The 17,082-nt window shown below is 31.1% G+C and overlaps 2 protein-coding genes across 4 annotated transcripts in view; one reads left to right on the top strand and one right to left on the bottom strand.

Annotated features, from left to right (window-relative positions):
- LOC105213995 (MOXD1 homolog 1) overlaps positions 1-17,082 on the bottom strand; it is a 33,918-nt gene that overhangs the window by 5,505 nt on the left and 11,331 nt on the right. For both annotated transcript variants that reach the window (XM_054232781.1, XM_011187138.3), the window contains 3 exons: positions 4,129-4,284; positions 2,220-2,387; positions 1,773-1,885 (listed from right to left, as the gene is read on the bottom strand). In XM_054232781.1, coding sequence (XP_054088756.1) covers positions 1,773-1,885; positions 2,220-2,387; positions 4,129-4,284 — 437 coding nt within the window. The remainder of the gene's footprint in view (positions 1-1,772; positions 1,886-2,219; positions 2,388-4,128; positions 4,285-17,082) is intronic.
- LOC105213994 (DNA replication inhibitor plutonium) lies at positions 2,859-4,082 on the top strand. Of its 2 annotated transcripts, none has more exons than XM_011187137.3 (4): positions 2,859-2,963; positions 3,023-3,226; positions 3,314-3,518; positions 3,579-4,082. In XM_011187137.3, exons 1-4 carry the CDS (start codon positions 2,957-2,959, stop codon positions 3,598-3,600), a joined length of 438 nt encoding a protein of 145 aa, XP_011185439.1. In that variant the 5' UTR covers positions 2,859-2,956; the 3' UTR covers positions 3,601-4,082. The 2 variants fall into 2 exon arrangements, with proteins under 2 accessions (XP_011185439.1, XP_011185438.1); XM_011187136.3 differs by having other exon boundaries at positions 2,860-2,963; positions 3,314-3,514.

Below are 17,082 nucleotides of genomic sequence, written 5' to 3' on the forward strand. Positions count from 1 at the left end.
TAGAGGTTCACAATTTATGCAGTTTTTAAGGAGCTTTAATATTTTAATTTTTTTGCTGCTGTTGAAGGATATTATTCTTTATACATAGTGGCTACATCACACAGACCACCTACATAGGTACCAGTGATGTAACTAGTTTCGCTTAAAATAGTCTTTGATTGGCAAGTTCATAATGGAATAGTTAACAAGTAAGGAAAGGCCTATATTTTCAGTGAAAAATTACCGTTAGGCACTGAGTTCTTCATGTTCGATATCAGGGGCCTTGAAAAGTCATGGTCCGATTTTGACAATTTTTCCACAATTGATGTCACAGCTCAAATACAGTATTTGTGTAAAGTTTTATTCCGATATCTTCATTGGTTTTTAATGTATATATTATAAAGTAAACGAATCCGATGAATTCAAAATTAAGTTATATAGGATGTAGGCGTGGTTGTGAACCGATTTAGCCCATATTCCACCCGTGTCATCAGGGTGTCAAGAAAGTGTGTACCGAATTTCACTGAAATTGAGTCGAGTAGTTCTTGAGATATGGTTTTTAACCCATAAATGGGCGACGCCACGCCCATTTTCCACTTTGGAAAAAAAAACTCAGTGCAGCTTCCTTCTGTCATTTCTTATGTAAAATTTGGTGTTTCTGACGTTTTTTGTTAGTGAGTTAACCCACTTCTATGTAGTAGTTTTTAACCTAACCTTTGTATGGGAGGTGGGCGTGGTTATTATCCGATTTCTTTCTTCATTTTTGGACTGTATAAGGAAACGGCTAAAATAAACGACTGCAGAAAGTTTGGTTTATATAGCTTTATTGGTTTGCAAGATATATACAAAAAACCTATTTGGGGGCGGGGTCACGCCCACACAAATTTTATTTTCATAACTTCATTTATGGCTTAGTTATGACACTGTATATGTTTTCAGTTTTCGCCATTTTGTGGGCGTGACAGTGGACCGATTTTGCCCATCATCATCGAAAGCAACCTCCTCAGGGTGCCAAGGAAAATGTGTTCCAAGTTTCATTAAGATATCTTAATTTTTACTCAAGTTATCGCTTGCACGGACAGACGGACGGACAGACGGACGGACAGACGGACGGACAGACATCCGGATTTCACCTCCACTCGTCATCCTTATCATTTATATATATATAACCCCATATCTAACTGTTTTATTTCTTGGTGACACCAACAACCGTTATGTGAACAAAACTATAATACTCTGTGCAACATGTTGCGAGAGTATTAAAACTAACTCAAAAGAATTTAATAGTGTGGATCCAATCCAAGTATTCAAGTGGATTTATGCATATTTACATTTTACATCAGTTAGGGTGTGTTTAAAATTACGTATTATATACGCTTATAAAATACAAATATGCTCTCAAGTAGTCACTCGCTTGTGTAATAATACATCACGCTGTGCGATTACAAGCTGTTTTCTCAATAGCTCTTAATGTAGCTAGTCAATTTTGGTTTGCAATTGATTGACATTTATGCATGTGACTGGGTTTAAATATATGCAAATGTGATGTGTCTTGCAAAACAAATTCTTTAAAGAATAAAATTTGATCTAAACCTTAAAAAATAGTGCATGCATCTAAACTCTTTAATATCGAGTTAAGCTCTTATTCATCTATTTCTTAAGCTTCTTATTTGTTTCTATTTTATTTTTCTTAACTTTGTTATTGTTGTTGTATGCGTGTCAAACATATGATTTGAACTACATATTTGTTTACCTAAATCCATATTTCTTTAGCAAACAATGTATGAACTCACCTCTCACGTGATAGCAATGCTTCATAACCAATTATGTGATGCTTCTCACTTAGCGTGGGCGCACGTATTATCTTACACCAGTATAAAGTGTCCATGCTGGGCTCAATTGTGACCTAAACAAATGTATTTATAAATGGAAAGTTAATTTGAGATTTCAGTGTCAACAGCTTTGGTTATTTATATTGAGTAAGAAAGCTACTAAGTTTAGATTAAGTAGTTGTCAAACGACGCAACTAGGCCTTTGGGAGGCCCATTGTGACAAGAAAGCTACTAAAATGTGGTATGTAATAAAAAAAAATGAATATGTACATATATAAATATAAATAAATAATATATTAATGATTGTTAAAAAATCTCATAAATATATATTTTTATTTAGTAATAAACATTTTTATTTTATTTATTTATTTATGTTTCTTTATTTTTTGAGCAAGTACGTTTACTTACATTCTGTACTGTAACATCCCATTTGTGTGTGTCAGAGTTGACTTCCTTGCGAAACATTGGTCCGAGTAAATTCAGTGATTTGTAACCGCGATTCTTGCCATGCCCCTTTAAGTCGCCATAGATGGGATCTGTTTCGCCGAAAGTCCAAAGTACTTTGACGGTGTCAACCTGTTTTGGGAAATAGAAATGTTAATTATAAAGAAGGAAAGCTTCGAGGACCGTTGATAACCAGTAAATAAATAAAATTAGTTATTATTGTATGTTTCGTATTTAAAAATCTTTTTCTATACTTTATTCTAATTTGAACACAGTTAAAAAATAAAAGAGATTTCTAAATTTTAACTTTACACCACAAATGGGACAGTATTACCAAGCTTGGCACCATTGCAATAAAAGTTTTTCAAGAAGTTTTTTCTTCAGTTCTCTCAGAGAGCAATGCTAATCTGACGTAATGTGAATTTTACTCTCAAAATAAAATCAACAATTAGACTTCTGTAACTAGGACACATCTCTGTAACTGATTTCAACAAAAATATGTTCCATAACTGTTATAATTCCAAGTAAAAAACTGTTTTCTTAGAAAACATAATTTATTGAAATTCCAGTCGACCCTAATGTGCATACTAAATCACCTATTTTCTTTTACCTGTAATTGCAGCACTGACTAACGGCTCTAAAATATGATCAACTGAAACGGTATTCAGTAAACGTTTAGTCAACTGTCTGATATATAAAAAATGAGTCGTTAGTACAAAACTTTAATTTCTATAAATGTTCATTTATTAATCTAGTTTCTCTACTAGTTTTAAAGTCGGTCGAAGATGCCAGCACAACAGTGTTACGTGCTCTACTATCACAGTACAAAAGAAATCCCAAACAAATCGATCTCGAGGAAGCCGATATCTACGGCAATACGCCACTTTTGAAGGCCTGCTATTTGGGACGGCGTAAGCATGTCGAATTGCTACTACACGTCGGTGCCAATTTGAATGCAATTAACTACTTAGGTATGTATTAATGTTTAATTAAAAGAATTATATTTATTGTAAAAAATATAATTTTTTTAATTAAACATCAATGCCACTCTTTTACAGGTCAGAATGCCTTAACACTGGCGACTTATTGCGGCAGTTTAGATGTTGTGCGTTTGCTACTCAGATTTCGTTCCTATACAGATTTCAATAAGTCATCCATTGTACCAGCTCTATGTGTGGCCTGTTTGCGTCAAAATAAAACTCTCATCAATTATTTCAAACGTTTTCCAAGCTCCGAGGAGGAACTGAAGACCGCACATGGTAGGTAAGCCATTATTGTTAATTTTGAATATTTTAAATTAAAATTTGTATTAAATGTTTTTAGGCATGACACCAGCTCAGATTAGTGAATGCGCACAGATTTGTACGAAAGTTTATAGTGGGCAAAGGGGTCAAGGTCCATCTGGCAGTGGTGCAGCTTATAAGATGCGTTAATTTGTTGGTGCTCGAAGAAACCGATGAATTTTTCAATATATAACGAAATATCTTTAATCTTTTTTAAATTATAAAATTTGAAAGTGTTTCAACTAGCCTGCACTTAAAATTTTTAGATTTCCTCAATTTTAGTGTGTTTTGTTCTTCAACGTTTAGTTGTAATTTAGGTAGGATTTGTATTGTGAATTTTACTAAATATACTAACCATATTTTTTTTTAAGTATTATAGTTAATAATAATTAATTCTTATGATATTATTTTCATTTAAAAATTATCAAATTTCTGTTACGTATCAAGCATTTTTTAAACTATGTTTTGTAAATTTAATTTAATTTAGTTTATATACAATTTTTTTCTTTAATATAATTGAAAAGTTAAATTTAAATGAAAAGTTTTGTTTTCACGTTTTTTTTTTTTTGGATAATAATTTCCCTACTCACCCCCAATGGCAAATCGTAAGGATCACAAGTTTCCAATTTACGTGAGAACTCCACCCAGGTGTGTGTTCCATTTTGTCCACCATCAATGACATTGTAGTTCTGTGTGTCATCTTGAATCGGTGCTGCGTTGGGATGCTTCGCTGAGCCATGACAGTCCTAAAAGAGAAGAAAATTATTTAAAATAAAATAAAATAAAATAATATACAATACAATAAAATAAAATAAAATAAAATAATATAATATAAAATAAAATAAAATAAAACAAAATAAAATTAAATTGAAAAAAAAAATAAAATAAAATAATATAAAAAAATAAAAATAAAATAAAATAAAAAAATAAAAATAAAATAAAATAATATAAAATAAAATAAAATAAAATAAAATAAAATAAAATAAAATAAAATAAAATAATATAAAATAAAATAAAATAAAATAAAATAAAATAAAACAAAATAAAATTAAATTGAAAAAAAAAATAAAATAATATAAAAAAAATAAAAATAAAATAAAATAAAATAAAATAAAATAAAATAAAATAAAATAAAATAAAATAAAATAAAATAAAATAAAAAAATAAAATAAAATAAAATAAATTTAAATTGAAAAAAAATAAAAAAAATAAAATAAAATTAAATTAAAATAAAGTAAATAAAATAAAGAAAAATAAAATAAAATAAAATAAAATAAAAAATATAATAAAATAAAATAAAATAAAATAAAATAAAATAAAATAAAATAAAATAAAATAAAATGAAATGAAATAAAATGAAATGAAATAAAATAAAATAAAATAAAATAAAATAAAATAAAATAAAATAAAATAAAATAAAATAAAATAAAATAAAATAAAAAAATAAAATTAAATTAAATTAAAGTAAATAAAAAAATGAAAAATAAAATAAAATAAAATAAAATAAAACAAAAAATTAAAATAAAATAAAATAAAATTAAATAATATAAAATTAAATTAAAGTAAATAAAATAAAACAAAATAAATTTAAATTGAAAAAAAATAAAAAAAAATGAAATTAAATTAAATTAAAATAAAGTAAATAAAATAAAGAAAAATAAAATAAAATAAAATAAAAAAATATAATAAAATAAAATAAAATAAAATAAAAAAATAAAATAAAATAAAATAAAATAAAATAAAATAAAATGAAATGAAATAAAATAAAATAAAATAAAATAAAATAATATAAAAAAAAATAAAAATAAAATAAAATAAAAAAACTGATTCCATATAAAATCTTAATCTAAAAGAACGGTCAACGAGCAGAGACGACATCGTATTTCGAAAGCGTGCAATAATATATAAAACTAGAAAATTTTTTCCAAAAAGTTTCCACGGTTTGAAATGTCAATCTAAAGCTTTCTTGGAATTTTTGAAAAGAAAAAGCTTCACAAACTAATAAGCTTTTCGAAGAAGCCTTAAAATTTATGCAGCGAAGTAAGATATGGTTCTTTCACAGGTTGATGACAGCTAATCCCAAAATTGTAAGATATATAATTATCACATACCATTTGTTCTTCCCCGGTAAGGTCAACACCTTTAAAACATTAATCATTTAAATGAAATTTAAATGCAAGAGAAATTAATTATTATGCCATTAAAACCGACAGCAATAATGGGTTTTACGCTCAAATATTTCAAGCAAACACAGTAATGTTAAATTATAGCAACAATGTCAGAAGCAAAAACCCCTTCACAAGCATGTTCGTATACAGGTGTGACGTGAACAACACTTTATTTAATGGTAAACATTGTGTCTAAGTTAAAACATTGCCAGTGCATAAACACTGTAACTGTAACTGTATACTTAATGGTGTTTGTGTGTGTGCGCTCAACAGCTCCTGTGTACCAACTAAATGAGGTGTCTGTGGTAATAAATTCTGACTGCAGGCGAGTTGTGTAGAAAAATTTTAATACTTGCATAAAGTGTAGCGATTTGCCAAGGACCAAAGTACAACAACGCCGCAGAGTTTAGTTGGCACGAAGACAGGGCGTTTTCCATTTTTTTCTTGTTTCTCTTTTTGTTTGTTTGAGGAAGCATTTAACGTTGGTCATAAAACAAACTATAAGCCATAAATGTGTACTTTGTCAAAATTTAAAGGGGCTTAAAGTATATGCGCACGGGAAAGTGGATGTAACATTTTGTTAAGGAATTAAGAGATTCTTTGAAGTATATCTTCAGTAAAAATTGTAAACATTTAAGATCATGAATGGACCACATAAAAGACGTCGTTTAGTGTCATGAAGGAATAATTGTTCGATATGATAGGGACAGGTCCCGAAAATTTCTGGTCCATACGAACTTTTAGCGCGTTATTTGTGTGTTTGATTCCTAAGATAACATTTAAATGAAGTGAGTTTAAGGATTGAATTTTAATAGGATTGACGTCTGACTGTTTTGAAACTGCGTCTACTCATTGAACCGCGAGCTCGGAACCGTTCAAGTTTTTCATCTTTACAGTTTTTCATCTTACAAGAATAATACATAAGAGAATATAAGCATCATCGAAGTTGCACTCGAAGAACAAAACATCAAATCGCAAATTGATACTTATTAATCAATTTGAACCTTGCAATCAAAAGAACATTACAACATTTCTCAAACATCATGAGTCCATTAACCAACAAGCTCTATATATACAATACAATAAATTATATCTTTACAAATCTTCCCTTAAATTCATGTTTGATGTCCCAGTGTTTCTGGTTGTTTGTTTGTTTATGACTACTCAGGTGATTTCTGTGTGCCGCTCTCACAACCAGCTGCTTCCTTCGCAAAAATCGCTCGTGTACGCTGATGCTGATTAAAAGTATGGCGCCACGTTGCTTTAGCGGCAAAATAAATGTCATTCCAGCTGGCAGACGACAGCATTTAGTGAACGAACAATGGCAAACAAAACCAAAACAAATCAATTCAATGTCTCAGCGTTCCATTGCAATGGATCACATTATGAGAAACTACTCATACTCAATTGTAGAAATGTTTGAATGCTTAAATATGTGTGCACTTCAGTACTCACTCGCATTTGTAATCTGTACACTCATTATTTGTCTGGTGTGTTCGTTTCGCTCCAGCCGTGGTAGCGGGTAAGTCGTTGACATATGAGGCGACAACTTGAATTATGTATTTATTGTGTGCACCTTTGAGTTGTGATTCTACTGGTATCAATGCCCGCAAAAACTCATCTCTTTACTTTGTATTTAAGAGTCTACATATGTAAGTACATGTACTCAGTGTGCTTTGCACTGGAATTATAAATTAGGTGAATTATTACGCTACCTTTGAGCCGCATACATATATCTAAACAAGTTAAGACCAGAAACACGCTGTTGAACGAAGAAAAGTAGTGCATCTTTGTTGCTTTATAAAATAATACAACTTTGCAAATGATCTTTTGATTTTACCAATTTGGGACTTGGAACAAAAATGGATTCATTAACGGTTTAATGGTAGAACTTCCCCCAAAGCTTTGGATTTGGTCTGAAGACGTCTAGGTAAGCTCATGTTCCAAAGCTATGAAAGCTCATATTCCAAATCGAGCAATTTTTATATTAAAGATTCCTGGATCTCTCTCAATTCCTTCAGGCTTGATCGTTAAGAAGATCTATATTTTTAAGCCTTTCAAAAACACGATTGATAAGTGTAGATCGAGATCAAGTCTAGGTCTAGTCTAGTCTATTGAGCCATAGTTTTATAAGTTCGAATATTAACTGTGTTTCCAGGATTCAAGATTAATTTTGGTGCTTCTTTAATTAATTGTTAATTAAGTACGTAACTTCCCTTCTTGTCGAATATATTGATACGAGTACAATATATTAAATTTTATTCTCGCAAATTTTGGAATAAATAAAAATTTTAGAGATTCTGTCGCTTCGGCATTGTCATCCTAACCACGTTCGTTTGTAGGCATTTGCTTTGTTTAAAAATTTGGAATTTTTTTGAAATTTATTCTTCGCTGCCATCAAATGTACATATGTTTATTGTTTATGCCTACAAGCTGTAAAGCACTATTAATTTATTTGACTCGAAATGGGGAGTGTGTACTGGTATGTAAATATCCCATATGCTATTCCATATTTTGCACAGGCGAGACACATTAGTATTCCGTTTAGGTAAATGAGCGTAAATGGTATTTTCGGTGAAATATTCGAATATTCTTACACACAAGTATTTAAGAAAATAAAAACATTTTGAGATTCGAAGGTAGTGAGAGTTATTGAATAACCGAAAATAAAAAAACCAGAAAACAATGAAATTTAATTTGGAAATTATATATTTTTTAAAGATACAATTTAAAAGGACTTGAATGAAGGTTTTGTTATTAAAACATGCTCCAAAATTATAGCAATTTTTGTTTTGTAAAAACCTCATCCAAAAATACATTTTTTCTTCGTCCAACTTCTAACATTTCTTAACATTGTCCGTAACTTATGAAATCCGTTAAGTTAATATTGTGAGGCTACTTCAATGTGAAATGCCATGCCTTAAATTTAATAGCAATACTACTTTAAATTGCACCAAATCATGGTTCATATACGCTATACATATACCACAGATGCTCTTTAAAGCAATGTAATGAAATTAAATTTGTGAAATACAATGATTTTATTATATTAAAATACCGCAGGTATTGTGAAGATAGACGCAATAATGAGAGCGGCAATGTAAACATTCAATTACTTGCCTTTTTGGTTTGCCAACAAAATCAAATAAAAACTTCTAAAGATATAATAAGGAAAAAGGCGTCTAAGTGAAATATTTACATAAATACATCAAAGGATATTTTTGTAGGCGTTTAAGCGTGAAAAGTTGCCAAGTATCTTGGCACACTTTGAGTTGAACTTATGACTACAAAAAAAAATGCAAATTTAGGTGAATTGCTGTAATGAAAGAGAACCGCGATAAATTTTTACTTTTCCGGATAGGTCATGATGGTTAGGCTTGCGTATTTACAAACATACAAACAAGTATTAGTGGGAGAAGGTTTAAAATTTAATATTTAAGAGTGTTCTTCCAAGAGTTGAGCGTTGAGCGAGAATATACATATGGATATACGTATATAAATACTTTTTTGGAGCATACGTATTTATACATAATATTTATTTCTGCTGACTTTCATTGGTCATTGACTAAATGTATTTATGATAATAATCGAATAATTTATGCGCTCGACTGTCAAAGAAAACGGCAACGTCCGTTGCCCTTAGGAAATATATGTAAAGTATATTTAAACCGTTTGAAAAGTTTTGAAAACTTAAAGTATCATAAACAAAAGACCGCATGAACGCTATAAGTCAAGCCAAAGAAAAAACAACTTTATGATAAACTTTTGAATGGCATGCTGTGCTTTCAAGTGGTGTTTCGAAAGAAAAGAGTGAGGTATAAGTAAGAGAAACCCTTTTTTTAGCTAAAGGAGGACAACTGTTTCAATTTGCAGTTAGAAAGTTTATTTGTGGTCTTTTTGTTTTAAGAAGTAAGTACTTCGAGAAATACTGAGGAAATAAGAAATAAGAAAGTGATGCGGTACCGATTGAGTCGTAAGGGAATTCTTCGAATTCTTTTGAATTTTAAATGACTTTTGACCGCACCCCTTCTTAAGTACTAATTGAATTTTTGTTTTCAATAATTAACATTTTATCAAAATGAAATAACTTAAAAAATTAATATCCTTATATTGAGAGCAGCCGCGTGTAGAGATTAATTACTTGTTCTAAACGAAATTACGGCAATTAAGCACTCAAATTGACATAATTTATTTAATTGCAAACTTTTTTCTGAGGTTCCACCAAATTTCATTTACACTCAATTTAAACGACTTAAATGTTTTTTGGTATATTAAAAATGGTTTGTGAGTATTAATCATTAGTCTTGTCGCCGCTTTGCATAGTGGGTAAAATTGGGCAGAAAATTGAATAATTTTTTCCTTTACTAAAAATTCGTAATTTTTTTATTTCAGCAAAGTATTAAATAAAAAATTGAATTATTTTACAATATTAAAATTTTGAAACCTCTGCAAATGGTTCCATAAAAGTGATTTTTACATAATATTTTTTTCGAAGATTTTATTCAGTAAATTATTAAAAAAGAAAATTTTACATTTCTTTATTATTATTTTTTATCATCTGCAAATATGGGTTTTAGGTTGGTTTTGTATTTTTTTCGAAAATTCTTACGACTTATAGCATTTATGAAAAAAAATCTACGTGAAAATTTTATATACCATTGAAATATAGAGTAAAGATATATAATTATATATAAAGACTATAATTATATATTGTTTTAATAACTTTCATACTGTAATTATTAAATAAAATATGTAATAAAAGAAATTTAGTTTCGAAGTTCGATGTTTGAAGACTAACTACGAAAATCGTAGAATTTAGTGTTTTTATACTCTCGCAACAAAGTTGCTACGAGAGTATTATAGTTTTGTCCACATAACGGTTGGTTGTAAGTCCTAAAACTAAACGAGTTAGATATAGGGTGGTTATACATATATACCAAAGTGATCAGGGTGAAGAGAAAAGTTCAAATCCGGATGTCTGTCTGTCCGTCCGTGCAAGCTGTAACTTGAGTAAAAATTGAGATATCTTAATGAAACTTGGAACACGTGTTCCCTGGCACCATAAGAAGGTTAAGCGTAATGGGCGTAATCGGAGCACTGCCACGCCCACAAAATGGCGAAACCCGAAAACACTTAAAGTGCCATAACTAAGCTATAAATAAAGCAATGAAAGTAAAATTTGGTATGAAGGATCGCACTAGGAAGGGGCATATGTGGATGCAATTTTTTTTTTGGAAGTGGGCGTGGCCCCTCCCCCTACTAAGTTTTTTGTACATATCTCGCAAACTACTAAAGGTATATCAAGGAAACTTTCTAGAGTCGTTTCTTTTAGGTACTACCTTATACAGTCCAAAAATGGAGGAAATCGGATTGTTACCACGCCCACCTACCATACAAATGTTATGTTGAAAACTACTAAAAGTAACAGAAACACTAAATTTCACATAAGAAATGGCAGATGGAAGCTGCACTCAGATTTTTTTACAAAATGGAAAATGGGCGTGGTATCGCCCACTTATGGGTCAAAAACCATATCTCAGGAACTACTCGACCGATTTCAATGAAACTTGGTTTGTAATATTTTCTTTTCATCCCAATGATATGTTGTAAAAATAGGCCAAATCGCTTCACAACCACGTCCACTTCCTATATACCACAATTTTAAGACGATCTGAATCGTTCACTTTACAATATATAAAGTAAGCACTAGTAAAGATATCGATGCAGAACTTTGCACAAATACTACGTTTATAGTGTGGTAGCCCCATTCAAAAAATCACCGAAATCGGACCATAGGTTGTCAAGGCCCCATATATCGAACATGAGGACCTCGGTGCTTCTAACCTAATATTAGGGTTTCCAACTTTCAATGGACTTTATACAATATATATGACGAATATGTGGGTCAAATTGTGTATTATATAATACTAATAAAGTTAAATAAATAAATTGCGAGAGTATAAAATGTTCGGTTACACCCGAACTTAGCCCTTCCTTACTTGTTTTTTTTTTACTTTTGACTCAATCTCTCGAAAACCAAATAACAGTTGGTACTATTTTTGGTTCAAGATATTTACTTAGGCTCCAAAATTCCATAATATCAACTCACCGAGCCCACTGTACCACATTTTCATCACTTCTCTTTTCTAATTTTTGCGCAAGTATAAATGTTTAACTACAACTCTTTTGCGGTCCTTAAAATTCATTTTGGTTTTATTCATCTCACATTGAGCAAGTACAAGATGTCACTTGTGAATTACATTGACTTGGCGAACAACTAACTACTCGGTCATTTTGGATAGCCGCAAAAACCAAGAAAATTTGTAAAAGCATGTAGTTGGACATTTGACAGCACCAGATATACTCAAATGGAATGTTTACCAAGATTCTTATAATGTGACCAGAGCGCAAGCATTTGCTGAGCGTTGTTAATTGAGCGCAAAAAAAAAGTAGAGCAAATGGAAAACCCACATAAACATGTCTATACTTGCGCTTGTATCTTTGTCTTTTCTTTTTAGGAATTTTGGATACTTTTCACTTTCTTTCTCACAGTTTTTGAGCAAACTCGTGTTCTTTCTGTAGTTTATAGACACGTTAAGGAATTGGATGGCCGCAATTAAAAGTTTTTCATGTCATTCTAATTACTATCCTAATTTTTAGAAAGTGTCTCTCATTTCACGAGATTTGTTTGCCATTTATTATGCTCGTGTCTTTGCTCTGCTGCTACGCTTAATTTGATGCGTCTTTTAGAGTATTTGTTTTGATATATTTGGAGTAGCAAATTTGGTTCTCAAAGAGCTCAGGAAGTCGAAATTTCGGAGTAATGCTCCTAAAACAAAACAGAAGGCGGGACCTTCGAACTCGACGTATACCTTCGAATTGTTGGTGTCATAAATGAAATGTTTGTAGCGTTTATTTTTTGGAAAAGTCTCAACGAACTTATGACAAATAAAGCTATTCTTGGACAAGGTCATTAAAAACATGAACCATTATTTAAAACTGTCTTTATTCTTGAATAAATTTCCGTGAAAAAATTCCATCCATATATTAATATAAAAATATTTTTCAGTAAATTTGCAGCTTAATTCGGCAGAAAATGTACAAAGCAATCTTTAGTTTTAATAATATATAGTATGTCTATATATGTACAAATGTATTATGTAACTAAATAACCGTAGGGAAGGTTGAAATCCCAATGAAAGTTACTCAAAACCATCTCGTGGGTTTTGTGTGTTTATGATAATTTCTCACTTAAGTCTTACACCACATTTACTTTAAACTTGTTGGCCTCTTTTACGCCTACTTTAAACGCAAGTTAAGTTATTCTCTCTAACCTTTTTTCTTCTATTTTTGCTTTTTATTTGTGTTTCCTGTGCGCCCGACACTTTGCTGATGCCACAACCTCTAGCCTTAAAGGAGTTTTAGCAATGGTTGCTTTGTATTGTGGGGGTGTGGGGTATTTCAAAGAAGTCGGGTTTTAGTGTTTGCGGTTCTCCGTTTGCTTCCGATCAGCGTCAATTTATTCCACAATAGCTGGAAATTGTTGTCAATTTGTCACAATCAAATTTTCATGCGTCTGACACATGTCTCACGTCAACGTCGATGGTATACATATATGGGAAACAATGTGTGCATATTTTTCATAGGTTAATATAGTAGTTCATGAGGTGTATTAAAGCATCGCACATTGTTAGATTATATTCGTAAATGAAGTTCCTTCGTCGAGTGGCTTTGAAGAAATATAGGGTGATTTTTTAAGAGCTTGATAACTTTTAAAAAAAAAAAACGCATAAGATTGGTTCATGACATTTACTTTTTGAAGATAATTTCATTTAAATGTTGACCGCGGCTGCGTCTTAGGTGGTCCATTCGGAAAGTCCAATTTTGGGCAACTTTTTCGAGCATTTCGGCCGGAATAGCCCGAATTTCTTCGGAAATGTTGTCTTCCAAAGCTGGAATAGTTGCTGGCTTATTTCTGTAGACTTTAGACTTGACGTAGCCCCACAAAAAATAGTCTAAAGGCGTTAAATCGCATGATCTTGGTGGCCAACTTACGGGTCCATTTCTTGAGATGAATTGTTCTCCGAAGTTTTCCCTCAAAATGGCCATAGAATCGCGAGCTGTGTGGCATGTAGCGCCATCTTGTTGAAACCACATGTCAACCAAGTTCAGTTCTTCCATTTTTGGCAACAAAAAGTTTGTTAGCATCGAACGATAGCGATCGCCATTCACCGTAACGTTGCGTCCAACAGCATCTTTGAAAAAATACGGTCCAATGATTCCACCAGCGTACAAACCACACCAAACAGTGCATTTTTCGGGATGCATGGGCAGTTCTTGAACGGCTTCTGGTTGCTCTTCACCCCAAATGCGGCAATTTTGCTTATTTACGTAGCCATTCAACCAGAAATGAGCCTCATCGCTGAACAAAATTTGTCGATAAACACATTTCGAACCGAACACTGATTTTGGTAATAAAATTCAATGATTTGCAAGCGTTGCTCGTTAGTAAGTCTATTCATGATGAAATGTCAAAGCATACTGAGCATCTTTCTCTTTGACACCATGTCTGAAATCCCACGTGATCTGTCAAATACTAATGCATGAAAATCCTAACCTCAAAAAAATCACCCGTTACATACATATGAACTCGTATAGTAATCGTTTTTTTTTAACAAAGAAAGTTTGAGAAAAATAGCATATATGATGCTGAGTTTGTTGAACTAGGTTATCTATAACATATCCATAAACGACTATTTTTGAAATCCAAAAAAAATTAGTTTAATATTTCTCTAATGACACTTAAGGAATATCTATTTTCAAAGTGCAGAAATACGAGCGTATTGCCTACATAAAGCTTATAATTTGCAACTGTCTAAGTGGTTTCTGTAATAACAGCCTACAAATAATTCTTCAATACTTTGCTGAAAATATTCATGAGCCCTTTTTCTTCATTGAAAAGTTGCCTTGTCACAAATTTCGAAGAAATACGGTATACAACTTTCAATCTTAGAGAGTTAAGACACTAGTGGGCGTAATAATTGATTCAAAGTGTTAGTATCTAGTTTCATCTCAATCAGTGTGTTCACTTTTCTCAATAAAAAAGATATAATTCAATAAACAAAGCTTTATTTTCTATGTATAGATTTGATTTTTGCTCCTCTTTGGTAAGCGTTTGAAATTGTGCACTTTATTGATTGTAAGTGAATATGCAAATTTCTTTGTTGAAGCTTGGGGTTGGGCAAATAATTTTATATATTCCATGCATGTAAATATTAAGAAGTACATTATAAAAAATACTTTGTAGGCATACTGGCTTGCTGGAACGAGGCTGGTTTGATAAATTTGTTAATTCTGACGAGAACATATACCCGTCTTAACGTAACCTATTTCCACTATGTTCTCAGGAAAAATTTTACTAGTATTATACTTATGACTTTGTTTATATCCTCCGTTTTATTGTAAAATACGTCGAAGTAAAACTTTCGCTTTCTGAAACAATTTATTAAAAAAATTTATATAGGCCTGATTGACTGGCTTGATTTTAGAGATTCTCTGGAAATGCTAACTAGTATTTCTCTTGACTAGTTCGTAGTTTCATTGCAAGGTAGTCTTTAAGCATTTATCTGAGGCCATACTGTCGTAGACAGACATATGGTTTTCGGACTAAAATGGCTTGACTTAAGTGAGGAAAAAATCGGTTGCTATATTGATAAAGTTGTGAATAGTATAGCTTATGAAGTCCTTAATTCTAAAATTTTACAATAAAATTATTTTCAGGCAATGAGGTTTTTATGAAAATTAAAATTTTAACTTCAAATATCATATTCGACTTAAACGCCGAGCTCTTGGTGGGTTAAGAATTGTGGTTTAAAATGTTTTTACCAATTTTAAGAAACTATCAAAATTTATATATAAATTTTAATATACACATAAATCAATATAAACATGTTAATTTGCTTGTCTACTCAATTATCCACACACACACATACATAAAAAAATATAGCATGTCTTCCGTAATCGCTTTTGCGTTCAACATATAAATTCCGACCACGTTGCGCACTTAAACAGTAGCATACAGTGATTTGACAGAAAACGCCTCCCGGCCTGATCAGAAAATTGCCGCCACTTCAATTAAAGTCATACAAAAACAAAAACAAGAAAGAAATCGCTTGGAAGCGGTGATTAACTTACGATTGCTTCGACTTTATTTGGGTAGCGGAGGACTTTTCTGTGTGTGTTTTGTGGCTGTGTTTCAAATTGTCCGCTTCCTTTTAACCTTGTTTTTTTTACTTTGCACTTTTTTTTGAGTTGTGGTTTTCTCATATTCTGGCAACGCTTAATTTAAAAAATTGCTCGTACACGCCCACTCGTCATACTTCTGGACTGAGTTTGTGGTACAAATCAAGAGTGAAAAATGCCTCTACTCAAAATGGGCTCTATCCTTGCACGTTTACGCTACAAAGTTGCTAAAAAAGTTGTTGTCTGTTGTTGATGATCATTGCGGAAACTGAGAGTGCAATCAAAATTGTGGTGGAACGCTTGAAACTAATAACTAAAATGTTTTGTATGTATTCATACTCGTATACATATGTAAGCCATATACAACGCATGTTTAAGGATTGTTTCAGTTGTTGGATTCATTAAAACTTTTGCTTAGGATTTAGAGGTTATTTTTAGACGAGCTCTTCCTTTTAGCATTAGTATCATTCCGAAATTTTATGTTGTATATTTTTATAACAAAATTTACTATTTATTCTCCAGACGAAATATTTTTGAAAGTAATTAATATGGTATATTTTATATTAAAAGGGTTCCAAAAAGTTTTTTATTTTAATATTTTAAAGCTTAAATATCACTAAAAAGCATTTTAGAGCTTTAAGCACTCAATAAAAACTTTTAGTAAGAATCTTTTTAAAGCTTCAAGAACTCTGAATAGTTTGTGAGAACTAAATTCACCATTCTAATTTGTTTCAGGGCATTATCCTTGTATTAGTCTGTATCTTAACGATGTTCATCAGCATAATAAAGCTTTAAGGACTCTGAAAAACTTTATAGTAAGGCACTATTCCTGTTTTAAACGTCTTAATAGTGTTCATCAGTATACCGTATTACTCGAGTCTAGCGATTTTTAATTACAAAAAATACCAATTTGTTGAATATTATTATTTTTATACTCTCGCAACATGTTGTACAGAGTATTATAGTTTTGTTCATATAACGGTTGTTTGTGTCACCCAGAAATAAAAGAGTTGAATATGGGGTTATATATACATATATAAATGATCAGGATGACGAGTGGATTTGAAATCCGGATGTATGCCCGTCCGTCTGTCCGTCTGTTTTTAACATGAGTAAAAATTAAGAAAATAGGCA

The sequence above is a fragment of the Zeugodacus cucurbitae genome, chromosome 6 (genome assembly GCF_028554725.1).
Source record: "Zeugodacus cucurbitae isolate PBARC_wt_2022May chromosome 6, idZeuCucr1.2, whole genome shotgun sequence".
Lineage (NCBI taxonomy): Eukaryota > Metazoa > Arthropoda > Insecta > Diptera > Tephritidae > Zeugodacus > Zeugodacus cucurbitae.